General features: G+C 55.0%; 6 protein-coding genes across 6 annotated transcripts in view; 4 read left to right on the plus strand and 2 right to left on the minus strand.

Moving 5' to 3' along the window:
* Positions 1-131: 131 nt before the first annotated feature.
* DICSQDRAFT_46793 (uncharacterized protein) lies at positions 132-1,176 on the minus strand (the record flags this gene model as incomplete). Its single annotated transcript, XM_007359794.1, has 3 exons — positions 132-812; positions 864-1,050; positions 1,106-1,176. 3 exons carry the CDS (start codon positions 1,174-1,176, stop codon positions 132-134), a joined length of 939 nt encoding a protein of 312 aa, XP_007359856.1.
* Positions 1,177-1,497: 321 nt separating this feature from the next.
* On the plus strand, positions 1,498-6,791 carry DICSQDRAFT_176299 (uncharacterized protein; the record flags this gene model as incomplete). Its single annotated transcript, XM_007359968.1, has 6 exons — positions 1,498-2,002; positions 2,054-2,422; positions 2,482-2,603; positions 2,655-3,854; positions 3,913-5,685; positions 5,739-6,791. The coding sequence occupies exons 1-6, from the start codon at positions 1,624-1,626 to the stop codon at positions 6,789-6,791; spliced, it is 4,896 nt and encodes a 1,631-aa protein (XP_007360030.1). The 5' UTR covers positions 1,498-1,623.
* Positions 6,792-6,920: 129 nt separating this feature from the next.
* Positions 6,921-8,887, minus strand: DICSQDRAFT_75171 (succinate-CoA ligase). The gene is made up of 9 exons (XM_007359969.1): positions 8,655-8,887; positions 8,530-8,598; positions 8,398-8,470; positions 8,245-8,344; positions 8,100-8,190; positions 7,693-8,042; positions 7,313-7,641; positions 7,138-7,252; positions 6,921-7,085 (listed from the first exon to the last, which is right to left on the minus strand). Exons 1-9 carry the CDS (start codon positions 8,691-8,693, stop codon positions 7,001-7,003), a joined length of 1,251 nt encoding a protein of 416 aa, XP_007360031.1. The 5' UTR covers positions 8,694-8,887; the 3' UTR covers positions 6,921-7,000.
* A 307-nt stretch (positions 8,888-9,194) lies between these two features.
* DICSQDRAFT_94872 (uncharacterized protein) lies at positions 9,195-10,206 on the plus strand. The gene is made up of 5 exons (XM_007359970.1): positions 9,195-9,440; positions 9,513-9,772; positions 9,826-9,867; positions 9,923-9,946; positions 10,003-10,206. Exons 1-5 carry the CDS (start codon positions 9,242-9,244, stop codon positions 10,075-10,077), a joined length of 600 nt encoding a protein of 199 aa, XP_007360032.1. The 5' UTR covers positions 9,195-9,241; the 3' UTR covers positions 10,078-10,206.
* A 153-nt stretch (positions 10,207-10,359) lies between these two features.
* DICSQDRAFT_130738 (histone deacetylase) lies at positions 10,360-12,749 on the plus strand. The gene is made up of 13 exons (XM_007359971.1): positions 10,360-10,439; positions 10,498-10,550; positions 10,604-10,679; positions 10,747-10,864; positions 10,920-10,994; positions 11,045-11,152; positions 11,205-11,235; positions 11,288-11,429; positions 11,488-11,580; positions 11,636-11,744; positions 11,808-11,948; positions 12,010-12,177; positions 12,231-12,749. Exons 1-13 carry the CDS (start codon positions 10,389-10,391, stop codon positions 12,650-12,652), a joined length of 1,587 nt encoding a protein of 528 aa, XP_007360033.1. The 5' UTR covers positions 10,360-10,388; the 3' UTR covers positions 12,653-12,749.
* Positions 12,750-12,952: 203 nt separating this feature from the next.
* The window catches only part of DICSQDRAFT_47366 (DNA repair protein), a gene marked incomplete at both ends in the record, with an annotated part of 7,654 nt that continues 3,399 nt past the window's right edge, over positions 12,953-17,207 (plus strand). Inside the window, 6 exons of the mRNA XM_007359827.1 lie at positions 12,953-13,070; positions 13,122-13,412; positions 13,466-13,626; positions 13,676-14,078; positions 14,512-14,693; positions 14,824-15,120. Coding sequence (XP_007359889.1) covers positions 12,953-13,070; positions 13,122-13,412; positions 13,466-13,626; positions 13,676-14,078; positions 14,512-14,693; positions 14,824-15,120 — 1,452 coding nt within the window. The remainder of the gene's footprint in view (positions 13,071-13,121; positions 13,413-13,465; positions 13,627-13,675; positions 14,079-14,511; positions 14,694-14,823; positions 15,121-17,207) is intronic.

Here is a 17,207-nt window from a genome sequence, read left to right on the forward strand (position 1 = left end):
AAAGCACCGACTTGATAACAGTATCTTTGTGGGCATTTCTAACAAGTGACTGGCTAATCTTTTACTAGTATACATATACATCGTGTGATCTCATCAGGGGGCTATGTTACCCCGCAGTGCGCACTCAATAGTCAAGACACTCCGGCGCCGGCGGAAGAAGCGACTTCCTGCAGTTCTTGTATCGCCTTCTTTCGTACCAGTTCCCAGACGCCATCCCGCTGCGTCCTCGCGTCGCCCAAACCTTCGCGAATTTCTTCTAGACGTTCTACGTATTCCCGGCCATCGTCTTGCAGCTCCCGCAGATTTGATAATGACTTCTCCAAAGTTTCGAGCTGCATCTCCGCGCGAGAGAATTGCGTGTTGTCGAATATGGATTCCTGGTTAGGAGACAGGAACAGCTTGTGCACGACGGGCGTTAGGTCCGGTGCCCTGGCAAGCCGATTGTCCGCATCGTTGCCCTCGGCTTCCTCATCCTCGCGCTTTGGGACTAATGAAGTACTCACCCCGACCTCGTCGGGGTTTTCACTCATGACTTGCCACAATCGTCCCAGCGCCCTCCGCAGTGTCGTCTCGCCCTCGATGAGCGTGTTGGTAGAGTCTTCTAGTTCATTGAATACAGAAGAGCGAAACGAATGTGTTGTCGCCTTGTCTAGGACGAAGGAGGTATATGAGAGGTGTTGGGTATTCGGGTGAGGATAGGGTGCCATGAGAGGCGGGGAGGGGGAGCGCAGATGCGGTAGCGTTAAAGGCGCGTCTTGCTCTTCGTCCGTGGGCAGAAGTTGTCGTATGCGCTTCCTGGCGCGGTCCTCCGACTACGTCGGCGGTCAGTGGAATGCTATGAACTCCACGAGCGTAGCACGCACCTCCCAGTCTTCCATCCAAGGCCCCCATGCCGTCATCTTGCCCTTGCGCACCCATTTCGCCTCGTTGTAAGATTTGATACCCCAGTTTCCCCTGAAGGCAGGTCGTGGAAGGTCTTCATCGTTGGCCTCAAAGCCATACGAAGGGTAGTACCAAGCGTCAGTGTCGTTGGACGGGAGGCTCATCAGGCTGCGGCAGTACTAGTGAGACGGGTCGAAGCCGCGGCTGTGACGCGCGGACACACCTGGGGTCCTCGTACTTGCCCTCGTCGAGATGAGTAAACGATCTCTTTACGCCGCTGGTTGGGGTGACCATGTGTTGGCCGCTGGTGGAAGGCCGGGAGTTGGGCGCGTCATGTACAAAGGCGTCGGAAGCCATGCGCGCAGTCCTAGGCGCAGGCGCGTGATAGAGACACTTTGTCAAAGACCAATGGGCCCAGTGGCTAAGGGGCAGGGCGTTGAATGGCGAGCGCAGGGTGGAATGGGGGAGCAAGAGGCTGAAGGACATTGGGCGAGAGAGGCGTTCGGCAGATGCCGCACCACTGTGATTGGAGGATGGGAGTTTTGGCCTCTAGCGGGGCTCTAGCCAACCGTGGCTACCGCCAGTCTGAGTCTCTCCGCGCTGCGACTTCATCCTGCGGTCGTCGTTCCTCGACGTGCTCTGTATATTCTCCACGGCAGGCCCTGTTTTACTTGCCCTGCTAGCATCCTGTGATATTCCCGCTGCACGTACCCCTCTGTACCTGCGTCTCTCGACGCGTCTATGGCCAGTACCGAACCTACAACCTCGGCGTCGCATTCTGAGGACCGACTCGATGCAAACCACACAGACCTCAAGCCAACGAAGGACTTGACTGCTGCTGCGGACGGAGCTTCAGATGCAGGCACGGGCCCTGCAGGACGCTCTCGGGACGCTAGTCCAGCTTCTCACTCTTCGGCCTCAGGATTGTCTTCCAACAAGGGTGGCACTCAGTCCCCAGCTCCCTCTGGTTCCGCCAGTACGCCACCTCTGGGCATGCCGCACCCGAAGAAATTCAGCCATGTCAATATCAACAAAAAGTTCCTGGAGAAGACCTCATCCGCTTCTACTCCTACCCATACACTCCCGGCCTCCTCTACGTCGAAGGCGGCGAACCCCAGCCGTACGTATCACGATGTAACATTCAAGTACGATTTAACGTTTGTGTCATCAGAGAAATCCGTGCCACAAACGACTACTCCTCATCCGCGTTTGGTGACCGCGAAGCTAACAGCAATGCCGCAACCCAGTAGCACGAGTGGCTGGTCCCGACCTTCTTCTGCTGTCCCTTCGGTTGCACCAACTCCCACTCCCGCCTCGAATCTGAAAACGTCCTCGGGGCCCGCCACGTCGTCCACCTTAGCCTCAGTTCCCCCTCCCGGAGGCAAGGTCATTCAGCCACAACCGCGAAACAGTCAAGATACCCTCTTTACCAAGAAGGACGCGTCTGGGAAGCCTGTGTGGGGGAATGCCAAAGGTGGCGCTCTTACACCCTTGAGTAGGGCGCAGGCTGACTTCCCGACTGCTGCGGAGGTCGCCCAAGGTGAGTCCTGAGCTCATGGTGGTACGTCATGGCATTTATGAGTACGATATGACCATTAGGTCGTATAGCCAAACTATCGGACAAGACTGCAGCCAATGAAGCTACTGCGCAGAAACAAGCCGCAGAAGCGGATACCTTCCGTGGTGTGCATTTGGACCCTAATGCGCACCATTGGGACGAGGTCAGTTTCATCCACGCGATATGTCGGATGGCTTGCTCAGGTAGCCCGTAGATGGAAGAGGACGACGACAATTTCCTGGATGGTGTGATTGAGTTCGGGGATGGCAGGCAATACAAAGTTCAGCCTAGTGATGCACCACGAGCGACCTCATCGCCAAAGGATGCTGCTAAGTCGCTACCACCAGAAGACGCGCATTTGTCCGGGCTCAGCGGCGCGCCAGAGCACCCTGTCAGTAAGGAGGACCGTTTCGCGGATGATTTCGACAGGAGCTGGCCTCGGTCTCGGCCAGGGAACCAGACAGCCAGCATGTCCCGAGAGCAACGTTCCAACGGTACTGCTACTTCTCCCTCCTCCACATCCGTCCACTCTCCCCAGGAAACGTCTCGCCAACTATTCAACGAGCGCTCAAATCGACTCGAGCCATACTCTCACCAGCGCCACGGAGGCCCGGGGGGACCATCGCACTTTAACCGGAGAGGTAGTCGGTCTGACTACCCAATCTCGCCTACGGAAGTACGTCGGGATGCGCCTCCCCACACGCACTCTCAAGGGGTCCATCTCCTCCAGAAGGATCCTAACGGGAGCGCTGCGGATAGCCCTACTTTCTCCCGAGCCCCTGGCGACCGCCCGCCATTATCGCCAGCAGACTCCCGATTCCGAGACCGCCAATCCGGACGGCACGACCATCCGCCATGGCAGGGAGATGGGCCACCGGGATCAGGTCACGGCCGCAACGGACCTTATAGTGCGCCTCATCCACCCGCACGACCCCGCGATGCGCCGTTCGAAGATCGCCGCGGCTCCTCAGGTCATGAACAATTCTCCGCCGCATCTGGTGTCGATAACAGGAGACAACTTCCTCCGCATCTCTCTGCGCCGCCGCCTCGCAATGTTCCACCACCACGCACCGAATCGGACGTGCCAATTGCATCCCCCGTGCCACTGCCAAGTTCGCTTCCCCAAACTGAGCCTCCTGCGCCCTCTGCTACCAGTCAGGCCGCGGAGTCCCCTGTTGCCGAGCAACCCACCGTTCCCGCGGTGGACGTTGAAGAAGTGCGCAAGGCTGCGATGCACAGCGCAGCGGAGCGCGCGCGATTGCGGCGTCAACAAGAGGAAGAAGAGCGAGAGCGAGAGAAGGAGCGCGCACGCAAGAAAGCAGCCGAGATTGAGGAGCGAATGAAAGCTATGGAGCAGGAGAAAGCCCGTGAACGCGAGAAGGCCGAAGCAGAGAAGCAGAAAGCCGATGCCCAGGTAGGTTTCGTGACTTTGTCATCCGCCAACGCGCCTTTGGAAATAACAATTTGCCCAGGTCCTCGGGATCATCGAGGAAGCCGTATCCTCCTTAAATCCACCTGAAAAGAAGGCGAACGGCCTGTCTGAAGATCAGCGCAGTACTCCCGCGCCGCCGACTTTTGGTCGCAGCACCTCGGCCAGGGGTACATCACGGATACTTCCGTCTCGGAGAACATCCTTTGGAGGAGCGGTGGCAGCTGCTTCTGGTACACCAACAGCACCCTCGCCCGCTTCAGAAGCAGACACATGGCGTCGCAAAGGGCCATTGCCTCCTCTTGCGCCCTCTGCGGTCAAGTCGGTCTCGCAAGAGCTACTTGCTGAGCCCGCACCACCTGTCCTACCTTCCCCTGTCCTGGCGCACACTGCATTGGAAGTCAAGGATGGTGAGGAGGTCGACGTAGTGGACTATGCGGACTTTGGCAAGCTCGTCGGCTCCGAGGAGCGATCGCAACCACCTGTCGTTGGTCCTACCGCCCGCCCGCCCAGAGCTGTGGCAGCGGACTTCTTCACAGAAGAACCGGTGGACAACCACCGGCCGCAACCGCCTTCGTCGAAGGCCGATGAGGGTCCATGGAGGCGACGGCCGTCTTTCGGTAATGGTCCGCCGCCACATGTCGAGAAGCCTCCCTTCGGGGACAGTATGAGAGACCCTGCTCATGTTACACACGAGCCCCATCAACCTATCGAGCATGCAGGCACAACGTCTGTCGCACCCGGTCCAGCCTCTCACGAGGAACACCACCGTCGTCTGTCGGGGCAGCATCAGAATGGGAATAACAAGCTGGCACTGGGCCCTCATTATCGCGAAGCCCCAATGTCGACCCTGAATGATGTGATGGCACGTATCAAGGGCGCAATCGACGGGATGCACCACGACGAAGAAGCTCCCAATGAGGCCTCGAAGGAGATTCCCAGAGAAGCTCCCAAGCCTACGAAGTGGCTTCCACCCGCGCTGCGACCAAGGACGGCTATTTCCGAGCTCCCTCGCCCTAGTGAGACCTTCGACGTGACCTCCACCGAGCCACCGAAATCCCCGAAGAAGGCATGGAACATCTACACTGTCAAGCTTGCTGCGGTCTCCCGCCCTGTCGCTCCAGAACCGACAACGGAGCTCGTATGGCCTCGCAACGCGCCGCGGTACCTCAGGTTGGACGTCTACTCTTGGAATCCTCCTATCGACTCCCGTTATCGGCGCGGGTCTACGGTCAACGACGTGATCTTTGGCGGCCCGCACTACTTCAAAGGCCAGCCCAAGTACGACGTATTGTTGCCACGACAGACGATCACGCGCCGCGAACAATCCCATGCTATCGAGAAGACACCAGCGTCGCCTGTGGTGAATCTGCCGACGACCCCGCCACGAATGCGTAGTACGATCACGAAGGAGACTGCAGGACCGAACTGGCGCAAGGCCCCTATATCGCCTTTGGCATCGTGGCGGCCGCTGCCCAAGGACACGACACAGGATGTAGGCCTCGACACCGTGAGCCGATCTCCGCCTCCTGAGACTCCGTCTGCAAAGCAGCCTCCTCTTCCGCCTGCAGATGCTGCCGTACCCTCCGCGGTGTCGTCGACGAGCGCATCTGCAAAGATGCCTGTTGGCTCCAATGTCGGATTCTATCGCACGGCGGCTGAGCCTCAGGCGCAAGTGCAATTCATTGTCACAAGCGAGTTGGACGGTGACGCGAAAGCCGAGAACGTGACACCGGAACCGAAGATCGCGATAGGAGAGACACAGCCCGCTCTGCAGCTTGAGACAAAGGTGGACGGCGCCGCTTCCATCGCTGTGGTAAGATCCACCTCGCCGAGGAAGGTATAGCTGAGCTGACTATTTGTCCTCAGAACGGCCTACCCACTCCGCCCCAACAGGCGCCGAGTTTAGCTTCGCAATGGTCCAAGTCGCCCAAAGTTTTCGGACTGAAAGAATCCCCGTCACGAGCACCCGATCCGGAGCATTTGAAGGCTGTCTGGTCGCAGACATCCGACAAGGCACAGAACCAGCCAATCAATTCGCTCAAGGGCATCGCGGACGACCTCACCGGGGTCCCGTTCTCGTTACAAGATGTCAAGCCGGACGATAGCGAGACTCCACCGTCATCAGTTGCTGGCGCTTGGACAAGGTCGAAGATGTCTTCTTACGACGTCACACGTGCCTTCCAGCAGGTGCCTTCATCGTCTGCCAGCTCATCTCAACCACGACCTGCTCCTATCGCTCCCACCGTTAGCACTTCGTCATCAACAAATGGCTCCGCACCACGGTACCCCGGCTTCGCCTTCTCTCCTCCGCCCGTCGGTCAACCCAGCTTCCATCCTCCTTCAGCCTACCCCGCATACTCGCCCATGATGAGTCACGCTGCAAGCCCAACAGTAGTATACTCCCATCCAAGCCCAGTGCCAAGACCAATGGTCGTCAATGGTCAAGCTCCTCCTAACTATGGACAGCCAGTTTGGATGCCGTCTATGGCTAGTCCCGCCCCACCGTCGTCCAGAGTGATGCGTTCGCCATATCCCGCTCAGCTTGTCCCCTACCCTTCCCCAGGGGGTACTATGCCCGGGTATCCGTCGCCGGTGCCCGGTATGCAACACCACCACCCACCACCGCAACAGAACGGGGCTCAGGGCCGACCGCCAGGTATGCCCTTGATGAGCCCGGTCATGCAGCACGCCATGCCTCCGATGTACGCCAGCAGTCCGGTGCTCGTCCACACCTCTCCACATGCGGTCCCAGGACAAGCGTACCCTACTCCTGGCCAGCCACCCCGTGCACCTATGCATCAACATCCAAATCCCGGTACTCCTCATATGCACCATCCGCAAATGCGCCCGCCTCCGCAGAACGGATACGCGCCTGTACCGTCAGGTTATGTCGCCCATGCCCCTCGTCCCACTTGGTGAACCATTGTACACACGCACTTCTTGCCGCACTGTATCTTACTTCACTTGTTTTCACTTGCTATCTTTCAATTATTTGCATTGTTCTCCTCGCAGTCTGAAGACGTCTGCGCACGCACATTACGTTTGATCCCGACTGCGATTATCAGCTCATTGAATACATCTAGTGAAACATAAAAATCCAGTAGAGTAGTCTACGAGGGGATATGAGCTCAAACAGCAAGCTTGACAGCGTTGTGCGCTGCCTCATCAAGATCGTCGAAGGGAATTATCTTGAGACCGGACTGGCTGATCATCCTGGAGGTAAATCGTCAGCAGTGATCACCGGAAGGATTACAGGCCAACTCACTCCTTCGCTTCCGCCTCCTTGGTGCCCTTGAGTCGTACAATGAGGGGAACCTTGAGGGACAGCTCCTTAGCAGCGTTGATGACACCCTCGGCAATGTAGTCGCAGCGCATGATACCTAGTGAATCCAAGTCAAAATGCATCGCCCAAGGGGCAACAACGCGATAGGGATGCTCACCGCCGAAAATGTTGATGAAGATACTCTTCACCTTGGGGTCGGCAACAATGATCTCGAACGCTTTCTTGACAGTCTCGGGAGTAGCACCTCCACCGACATCAAGGAAGTTAGCGGGATTCCCGCCATGCAAGGCAAGGACGTCCATGGTGGCCATAGCAAGACCGGCACCGTTGACCAGGCAGCCGACGCTGCCATCCAACTTGATGAAGTTGAGGTTGTACTTCTGCGCCTCGACCTCGGAAGGTTCCTCCTGCGAAATGTCACGGAGCGCGAATACGTCCTTCTGACGGAAGTCAGCGTTGTCGTCAAAGCCGAACTTGGCGTCCATGCTGTCCCGAGGTAAGCCAGCGATGAAGTATGTACATGCGATAACTACGCACCAAAGAACATGGCCGTCTGCAGTCTCGCCCAACGGGTTGATCTCAATCTGGGTCGCATCCTTCTCCTTGAATATCTTGTACAGGCGGATGAAAATGTCCGCGGCCTCGTTCTGCGCGCCCTCGGTCTTGAAGCCCAACTTCTTCGCGAGGTCGAGAGCCTCAGACTTGCTAAGACCGTTCTCGAAGTCGATAGGTGTGGTAATGATGGCGTTCGGATCCTTGGCAGCGACCTCCTCAATGTTCATGCCACCCTGAGCAGATGCAACGAGGACAGGACCGCCGACGTTCCGGTCGTTGAGGACCGCGATGTAGTATTCGTGGGACGGGTCCCGTCGCTCGGCCAACATGACCTAAATAGGGAATATGCGTCAGGCCAGCGCATGCGCGACCGCGGCGTAGTATCCTACAGCGTTGCAGATCCGTCCGGCTGCACCAGTTTGCTTGGTGATGAGCTTTGCTCCGATCATCTTGCTCGCTAACGCTTTGGCCTGCTCCGGGCTGAAGCAAAGCATTGAGGGCGGAGGGGAGCGAGTGGAAGAGTAGACAACTCACGTTTCGATGACATGAACACCGCCCTTCAAGCCATTGTCGAAGTGGCCCTTTCCTCGACCACCTGCAAGGACCTGAGCCTTAATTACACTGCCAGTGGAGCCTACAAACGTCTTAGGCAAGAAGCGGATCCAGAAAGCACGAACGAGTACGCACTGAGTTGCTTCGCGGCCTCATAAGCCTCCTCGGGGGTCTTCGCAGCGATGCTTTTAGGTGTGGGTATACCATACTATACACGCAACGCATGTTTGCGAATAGGCCTGACGCGTAGAGAAAGTACTAAAATACCGAGTTGAGCAACTTGACGGACTGGTATTCGTGAATGGAGAGGAAGCGCCTCTGACCCGCAGATGTGGCCTGTAACCGAGGCTCCTCAGTATAAGACAACGCTTGGAACGATCAATGGAGCGTACGCGAGCCAACGAGCCGGCTTTCCGCAGCGTTGCAAGCATTGGAATTATAGGGAGCGGAGGGCTGGAAGGAGTAGGATTGCTGGCAGTCGCAGTCGGCGGTGAACATCGTGATTGCTAGAGGCTGGCTTAGTCAGCAATCCTCCGGCTTCACAAGCATCGAGCAACCGGACTTTATCTTCATTCAGGACGACGACGACGGTTGATCTCATCTGTGTAGTCTTCCTGTCTCTCACCGCTCTGGTCTGCACGATGATCTCACTGCGGAGTAGTCCTGGAAGAAGGAACCCATCCTCGCTTTGAGTTCGGATTGCTTATATATGAGCCGTTCGAAATTGTGCGGAGGAACAGACCCAGAGGCATCTAGACGTATGTACACCGTCATCTTCCATGTATGCCAGGTCGTATACTAGCAATCCATCTACATTGCTATATCGCGGATCTATGTTTCCTTCGCATGCCAGTCGCGACGTCCTACTCGCTTGCCTTCGAAGTGTTCCCGCGCGCCGGGCCTCGTGGGGCCCGTGCATTCACCTGACGTCTGCGCCGTGGTGGCGAATGGCAGGCACGAAGTCTTCCCCACCACCACCATGTCTTCCCTCTCGTCAACGGCCGCTGCGGCTGTGTCTTTTGAGCAGTCTACCCCTCAGGATGAAGCGATTGCTCTTGCACGTTTATTGGAAACCTCTACTGCCATCCTGCGCCAAGGGGTTGACCTTGTGGAGAATGGACTCACTTCCGACGATCAACTCACGACGCACTCTAACTATATTCCTGGCTCCACAATAGGTGCGCACTATGGTCCCTTTGCCTGTCACTGTGACCTCGTGATGAATGACTTGACTTGACGGCTTACGGTAGGGAAGCACTTGAGACATGCTAAGGACCACTTCACGCTGCTCCTTGACGCCGTATCTCAGCCAACCCCTCATGTCCTGAATTATGATAAGAGAGCACGCAATACACCGATGGAAAGCAGCCGGACTGCTGCGCGGGATTCCCTAAACGATTGCATTGCGCAGCTGCACAAGGTTGTGCCGAACGCAAAGTGGTCGGGACCCATCACTCTGCATGCCGTGACGCCTTTCCCTCAGGTGATGGAGACCACATTTGGTCGGGAGGTACGCCTCCGCAGGCACATGCACTTGTGATCCCGTACTGACCTGGCACGAAGTTGTGGTTCGCTGGGTTGCATGCAATCCACCATTGGAGCATGGTACGTTGTCTCCTCGCCCCGATGTAAATATTATGCTGCTAAACACTCCGTTTAGGTTCGCGTTATTGCTGGAGAACTGGTAGGTTCCCTGCTTCCCATGAGAATGCGGACAACTCGGTGACATGTGTTACATAGGGCATCAAAATGGAGGAATCGTTCGGATTCGCGCCTTCGACGTTGGTGCACAAGGCGTCGAAACCAAAGATGTAGTTCTGGCCGTTTCTTACATTGCCCCTCCTGGATAGCGCGCGGCACGCCTCTAGGATAGATACGCTGCTATACTGGTCACTATATGTATATCCAACGGTTAACGCCGTGTTAATCCATAATGTCTTGTCCTCGGAGCTGGCTACATGTCTCGTAAGCGCCAGTGGGATCTGGTGCCGGAGCGCGCAAAATCATTGATCGGTTCGCTCTCCGGTGCGTGTCGGTGGCGCAGTGTTCGCCTTTGCCCCCGTATCGAGCAGGTGTTTGCCACCACGCCCGAGATCCTTCCTCCGAGTGCCTTGTGACAGTCCCAAATGCCTCCAGAAATGACCCCCATTGATGGAGAGAGCCAGCGCAAGAGGGTGGTGCGCCTTCTTCGATTTATTGTTCTCCCACTAGCTGTCTCATGGAACCCATCCCTAGTGCTACTTCTTCGATTCGGATGTCAGTGGCTTCCACTATGGCCCCGGTCACCCGTAAGTGTCTTTGGCACCAACTCTGTATGTTGCTGACTATTTGACATGTCTAGAATGAAACCTACACGGATACGGATGTGTCATTCTCTCGTCATGAACTATGGCCTGTATAAGCGCATGGAGATTTTCGTATGTTCATCTCATGTCAGACATTGCCATCTGCCATGCCATCCTGACCCACTATGCATGCATATAGCGAGCCAAACCGGCTACGAAGCGCGAGATGACGCAGTTTCACTCCGACGAGTATGTAGACTTCTTGAGCAAGATTACGCCATCCAATATGAACTCCTTCATCAAGGAGCAGCATAAATGTTGGTCGCTACCCAAACTCCGTAACCACCGCAGTCGGCTGACGAGTCCTTATAGACAATGTCGGTGACGATTGTCCCGTTTTCGACGGGCTCTTTGACTACTGCGCTATTTCCGCCGGCGGGTCCATGGGTACGCAAGCCCAGGCGCCTCTTTTTGCCTTCCTTGCTCATCAACCACAGAGGGCGCTGCTCGGTTGAGCCGGGATAAGTGCGACATTGCTGTCAACTGGGCTGGCGGCCTCCACCATGCGAAAAAGAGCGAAGCCAGCGGCTTCTGCTATGTAAATGGTAGGGTACATCTCCTGGAGATGGTACTTGTACTTACTTTCACGGCACCTAGATATTGTTCTTGGCATTTTGGAGCTTCTGAGGTAAGAGAAACTACTTTACATCTTGGTCTGGAGCACAATTGACGTCTGTCAGATATCACACCCGTGTGCTCTACATTGACATAGATGTACACCACGGAGATGGTGTGGAGGAGGCTTTCTATACCACTGACCGCGTAATGACTGTCAGCTTCCACAAATATGGCGAGTACTTCCCTGGAACCGGAGAGCTTCGAGTGAGTGCGGTTGTGCATTCACCTTTTAGCCACGACTGAATATGGGAATAACCAACAGGACGTTGGAATTGGGAAAGGCAAATATTACGCACTCAATTTTCCCTTGAGAGACGGTGTAACAAACGAGAACTACCAGAGCGTATTCGAGCCTGTGAGATATGACGTGATTAACTGTCTGATAAGATGATAACCCATGGAATCTACAGGTGATGCGGCAAGTCATGGAATCTTACGACCCAGGCGCCGTTGTGTTGCAGTGTGGAACGGATTCACTATCAGGCGACAAGCTAGGTTGCTTCAATCTTTCTATGAGGGGTGCGTTCAACATGCTGTCATATTACAATCACACCTGACTATCATTGAGCTGGACATTGACAGGACACGCAAACTGTGTTCAATTCATCAAGTCCTTCAACAAGCCTTTGCTCCTCGTTGGTGGTGGAGGCTACACCATGCGCAACGTCAGTAGATGTTGGGCGTACGAAACAGGATTGGCAGCGGGCGTCGAACTTGGAAAGGGTACGACTCGCCTTCGTCTGAGTGCCTTTCTCGGCTTGACTGCGCGTGCCTTCAATTCCAGAGATCCCCATGAACGAGTATTACGAGTACTTTGGTCCAGATTACGAACTAGATGTGAAGGCGTCAAATATGGACGATATGAACTCCCCCGAGTACCTCGAACGCGTCAAGGGCATCGTTCTTGACCACTTGCGCCAAGTTGGTGGTCCTCCAAGTGTACAGATGCAAGGTATGTACCTGTAATCAATCGACCTTAAACAACTAAGCCTAACAGAATCACAGACGTCCCTCGACTACCAATAGATGACATCGTTGAAGACGACCCTGACGAGGACATGGTCGACCCCAACGACCGGCGACCGATGCGTCTTCTCGACTCACGGAGACAGAACGATGGCGAGTTCTCCGACTCAGACGACGAGGGTGAAGGGGGGCGCCGCGACCATGCGAGCAACAAAGATCGCGACACGGTCGGCACGGGGCGACGGTTCGGTGCTGCCGCGGTCGGCATCATGAGTACTGGAACGACGCACGGCGTGGGGCCCAGTGTCGCACCGCCGGTCGCCGGTAGTTCCGCGGCTCCTCCTGCGGTCTCATCGGAACAGTCGGATATGGATGTGGACGAGGTCCCTCTCGCGCAAGCTGCCAAAGCCAAGGCGCCTTCGAGTAAGGCCAATGGGACGGCGGCGTCGGGGGAAACGTGAGGTGGGAGCCGCCTGTAGGCGCGAGGGCATTCGTTTCATCCAATGCTGTCTATACTACAGCTGTAATAGTATCGCTTTTCGTTCATTGAACTTGCATACCACTGGATCTTCGCATAGTTCTCGCCATTCGGAAGTAAATGGGATTCTGTACAACCTGGTCCAGGACGCGATGTCACGTGCCCTCAAATGAGTAATGCCGCGCCGGACGCGTCGCGCAGGTGGCTCCACTCCGGTACCGCGACCCTGTCTGACACTATTTATTTTCTTCGGCACTATCATCCTCTAGAACAGAGAAATCCCATGGAGTCCGTCGCATCTAGCTCGAGCTCGCGCCTCACGACGCCTCCTCCCCGGGAGCTCCAGGGCCTGGACTTGACTCCTGAGCAGGTGAAGCGTATCGAACTTAACCGTCTCAAAGGTGTGTGTACCTTGTCGACCACTTGTACCGGATTTGCTCATAACGATCTAGCCAAGGCTAGGCAGCGTGAGCGCGAAGAGCAAGCGTCTTCTTCGTCTTTTACGAACAAGAATGGCAAACGTCCACTCGGTGTCACCCCCGCCACGTCCACTTCACCCACCAAACCTGCGCCCAAGCTGAAGCGGGATTCTCGTCTGGGGAAATACTTCGAATATGACCTATCCAAGATGGTCAACTCGAAGGGTGGTTTCTTGGTTGAGGATGGCAAAGAGGTAGACCAAGATCTCCGCGCAAAGGAGAAGGAGCGGGAGCGACAGAGAGCGCAGCAGAACACTGAACCTGGTGAGTTCCATGTTCCCCGGAGGCGCAACAGTAGCAGCTTACGGTTTATGCAGCTATGTTCCTGGATTCGAGCCTCAATCCTCGCTGCCAGGAATGCAATTCAATGGACATTGATCAGCAGTTCCGAAAGGTCTTTCATTGTCTTGTTTGCAACAAATGCAAGAATGAGAAGCCCGAGAGATACAGTCTACTCACGAAGACTGAATGCAAGGAGGTAAGCTTGTCCATTCGGATTGCGTTCCTTTACTAAATGGGGGCGACAGGATTATCTTCTGACCGATGGTAAGTGCCTGTTGGCCGCTGACTGCTTGACGACTGAGGCCATCCTCGCAGCGGAACTCCGAGATCAGGAGCTCATGCCCCATCTACTGAAAGCCAATCCACACAAATCGACATTTGCGAACATGATGCTCTTCTTGAGATACCAGGTTGAGGACTTCGCATGGAAGAAGTGGGGCTCGCCGGAGGCTCTCGACGCTGAATGGCAGCGGCGAGTGAACGAGAAGAAGAAAAAGAAGAACAAGAAGTTCGAGGAAGGTTTAAAGGAGTTGCGCCGTCGTACCCGAGAGACGGTGTGGCAAAAACGACAAGACCAGGAACACAAGCACATGTTCGGAGGCGTAGAGAGGGGACCGAACGGCATCGGTCAACAGATATGCCATAGCTGTGGCTTCACAATAGACGTAGAAGAGTTTTGACCATGCTAATTACCATGTGATGATTCTATTTCCTCCTTGCCTCCTTCCAATGAGTCCATATTGCCATGCGTTTCTACGCTGCTTACGTGTTAGCCCGCATGCTTATATGCTATCCCCGAACATGCTTAGAAATGGTACCACTACCGTTGTGAGCCGATCTTGCTCCTGCTCCGGCATCCGGCAGCATGACGGCCGGATTCATTCAGCAGAAGACCATACCGTCTGGCAACTTCCAACCGTTGACTATCAGGTTCGGAACCGGCTATGTACCGCAACAGCACAAATCCCACTGCATGCAGCAATACTATAATCCCGTCGCCGACCAACACATATAAGAACTCATCGACTTTGTCTATGGTCCGCCGCAATCCTTGACTTGTATTCGCCCCAAATGGTCGCAGTCGATTCACCAGAACACGAACATATCTCCGAGGCCTTGGAGGTCGAGCAGCTGGACGTGAACTTATTCAGGTCGAGGACATTGTACCTTCCGTTCAGATCAAGGGGTGTGTTCGGTGGGCAAGTCATCTCGCAATCACTAGTGGCGGCCACCAGTTGTGTAGATCCATCATACAGCTTACACGTACGTCCATGGCATACGACCTTCTTTTCACCGTCCTCACCTACTCTTTGGCCCACGACACGACCAGTCCCTGCACGTGAGCGGCCTTTGCATCGACTCTGAGCTATTATTCCTCACGTTAGGCCTACAGTGCTACTTCCTTCTCGGTGCCTCCCCCGCCTTCCCTATAGTCTACCATGTCGACCGCGTTCGCGACGGACGCTCCTACGTCACTCGGAGCGTACGCGCTGTGCAGCGTGGGCGGGCCGTCTTCATTATGATGTGTTCCTTCCAGATCCCGGAGCCGCGGCAACCGACGTTCCAGTTCCCCATGCCTCTCGGTGTCCCCCCGCCGGATGCTTGTGAAAGCATAGAATCCCATTACGAGAAGGCCTTCAGGGAAGAAACAGATGAAAAGGTCAAGGAGGTCTGGCGCCTCAACTTGGAAGTAAGTCCTGTTGACTTCTAGCACATGGTCTGCGAGACGTTTCGGAGGCTCAGACTTGGTCCCCAGGAGCGGGTGCGTAGCCCCATCGAGGTTAGGCTCGCTGGGGTGCGAGAAACCACAGACGGAATACCAACATTCATGTACTGGCAAAAGGCGAGGAACACGCCAACGCGCTATGATCCCGCCTTCCAGAAAGTATGCGGTCCTTCACCTCTTGTTCGACTTGCATTCACCTGGGACGCAGTGCATCCTAGGCTACATCTCAGATTCCCAGTTGTGAGCAGGCACATTCTCTGCTCCAAGTGGAGGCCCCTGATATTCCTTCAGCATGTGGAGTATCCGTCGTACGCTTGCTATACTTCACCGCGGCTGCGATTCCGACGCGAAGGTCGTTATGCAGGTATGCACCCACGTCTCTGGACAACCACAACATGAGTTAAATTGTGTCAGACTTCTCTCGATCACAACATAACCTTCTACGAGTAAGCATTCAACAACACTAACATATGGAGGATCATGGCTCACGTCAAGCAGTGACGACTTCGACTGTGGAGACTGGATTTTGTATGTGGTAAGTAGTACGTCCAGAGATCTCTGCTCTTGCCCTCAGCTATGATCGGGATCAGGTCATCAGCGAACGAGTCGCTAGTGGGCGTGGGTCAGTACATGGTCGGGTAAGTGTCGACTATACGATATTTCGTGTAATCTGCGTACGTTTACATCTTTTGCAGATGTATACACCTAGTGGCACTCTCGTCGCAATTTCCAACCAGGAGGGTCTCTTGCGAGTCGACAGCCCGTCTTTGAACACTTCTTCCAAGCTTTAGAGATCTACTGAAACTACTGGATGTGACCGTAGCCAATGTCTTTTCACGCTCTTAACACAACTTCTTCGTCGATGTTCACGTACATGTGGCATTGCGTACGGTCGACATACAGAGTGTAGAGCCGAAGAAGCGACAACACTACAATAAGCATTCAAAGATGGAAACACTCGCCGTAGAGCTTGAGACTGAGGAATTGGGCTCGCCGGAAGCTCTCGACATTGAATGGCAGCGGCGAGTGGACGAGAAGAAGGACACAAAAGGTTAAGAATTTCAAGGAAGTTCTATAGGAGTTGCGCCGTCGGACCCGAGAGACGGTATGGCAAGAACGACAAGACCAGGAGCACAAGCATATGTTCGGAGGCGTAGAGAGGGGACCGAACGGCATCGGTAAACAGATATGTCGTAGTTGTGGTTTCACAAAATAGGGGTGGTCAGAGTGCACGATTCTGTGCGATCCTGGAGTGATTCTGGACGACGATTCTGTTGCTCGCAATTCTGCGTCGACTCCCTGCATATCATTTGTCTCCCCGTCTATAGCCCATACGGTACATAGTTCGTGTGAAGATTCACGTGAGAGGATAGTTGCATAGGAACCCCATGAGGTAACTACTAACTGTGTCGAAAGTCGTCGACTCTTCACAGAAAATTTGCACCCGTAGTAGCCATTTCGCCTTAAGGTTGCTCAATTTTGGTTAGAAAAAATGCATAACTGATTCGTCTTGACCTTTGTAAATATGTAGGATGTTGAAGGGCGCGATAGAGGCCGAGCCCAATGGTGGACGTTGAGTATAGAGCTAAGAAGGGCCGCTCAATTCTTGAGGACGCAGGACGCAGGACGCACTCAGAGCTCGTTTGATGGATGTGATGCGCTAGCCGAACCTGCCGCATAGGGCAAGGTACCAACCTCATTTCTCGTGCCCGTTGTTCTCCAAGAGGTCTGTCGTGTCCCAAACCTCACATAAAAATATGAACCGCGAGTATGTTGAAGACGAAAGCTTTCCGCGTCGATTGACACTACCCTTGAGGCACTTTGTGAGGGGGGAGGAGTGTTATCGTCGCTCGAGGGGTTTCGAAGGCGAGCTTGTCGGCTAGTCTCGCTTAGCCCATCACCTCCATCAATGGCCTCTGAACGCGTCCTGCGTCCTGCGTCCTCAAGAATTGAGCGGCCCTAGAAATGCAGGATCGCAGTACCAGGAACGTGCCTTTGATCGCTTTGCGACATGGGGTGGTCAAAGTATAGGTCGATTTTGATGCGATTCA

Source organism: Dichomitus squalens (assembly GCF_000275845.1).
Source record: "Dichomitus squalens LYAD-421 SS1 unplaced genomic scaffold DICSQscaffold_1, whole genome shotgun sequence".
NCBI classification, from domain to species: Eukaryota; Fungi; Basidiomycota; class Agaricomycetes; order Polyporales; family Polyporaceae; genus Dichomitus; species Dichomitus squalens.

Excerpts from the sequence above, each read along its gene's own strand:
- DICSQDRAFT_75171 (XM_007359969.1), bottom strand. The coding sequence starts at position 8,693 with ATGCTTGCAACGCTGCGGAAAGCCGGCTCGTTGGCTCGC. Across the intron at positions 8,345-8,397 it reads TGAGGCCGCGAAGCAACTCA|GCTCCACTGGCAGTGTAATT; the intron begins GTGCGTACTCGT and ends AGACGTTTGTAG. Across the intron at positions 8,191-8,244 it reads GGTGTTCATGTCATCGAAAC|CCCGGAGCAGGCCAAAGCGT; the intron begins GTGAGTTGTCTA and ends GCTTTGCTTCAG.
- DICSQDRAFT_94872 (XM_007359970.1), top strand. The coding sequence starts at position 9,242 with ATGTCTTCCCTCTCGTCAACGGCCGCTGCGGCTGTGTCTTTTGAGCAG. Across the intron at positions 9,868-9,922 it reads CAATCCACCATTGGAGCATG|GTTCGCGTTATTGCTGGAGA; the intron begins GTACGTTGTCTC and ends CACTCCGTTTAG. Across the intron at positions 9,947-10,002 it reads GCGTTATTGCTGGAGAACTG|GGCATCAAAATGGAGGAATC; the intron begins GTAGGTTCCCTG and ends TGTGTTACATAG.
- DICSQDRAFT_130738 (XM_007359971.1), top strand. The coding sequence starts at position 10,389 with ATGCCTCCAGAAATGACCCCCATTGATGGAGAGAGCCAGCGCAAGAGG. Across the intron at positions 10,440-10,497 it reads AGAGCCAGCGCAAGAGGGTG|TGCTACTTCTTCGATTCGGA; the intron begins GTGCGCCTTCTT and ends ACCCATCCCTAG. Across the intron at positions 11,745-11,807 it reads CTTCAATCTTTCTATGAGGG|GACACGCAAACTGTGTTCAA; the intron begins GTGCGTTCAACA and ends GGACATTGACAG.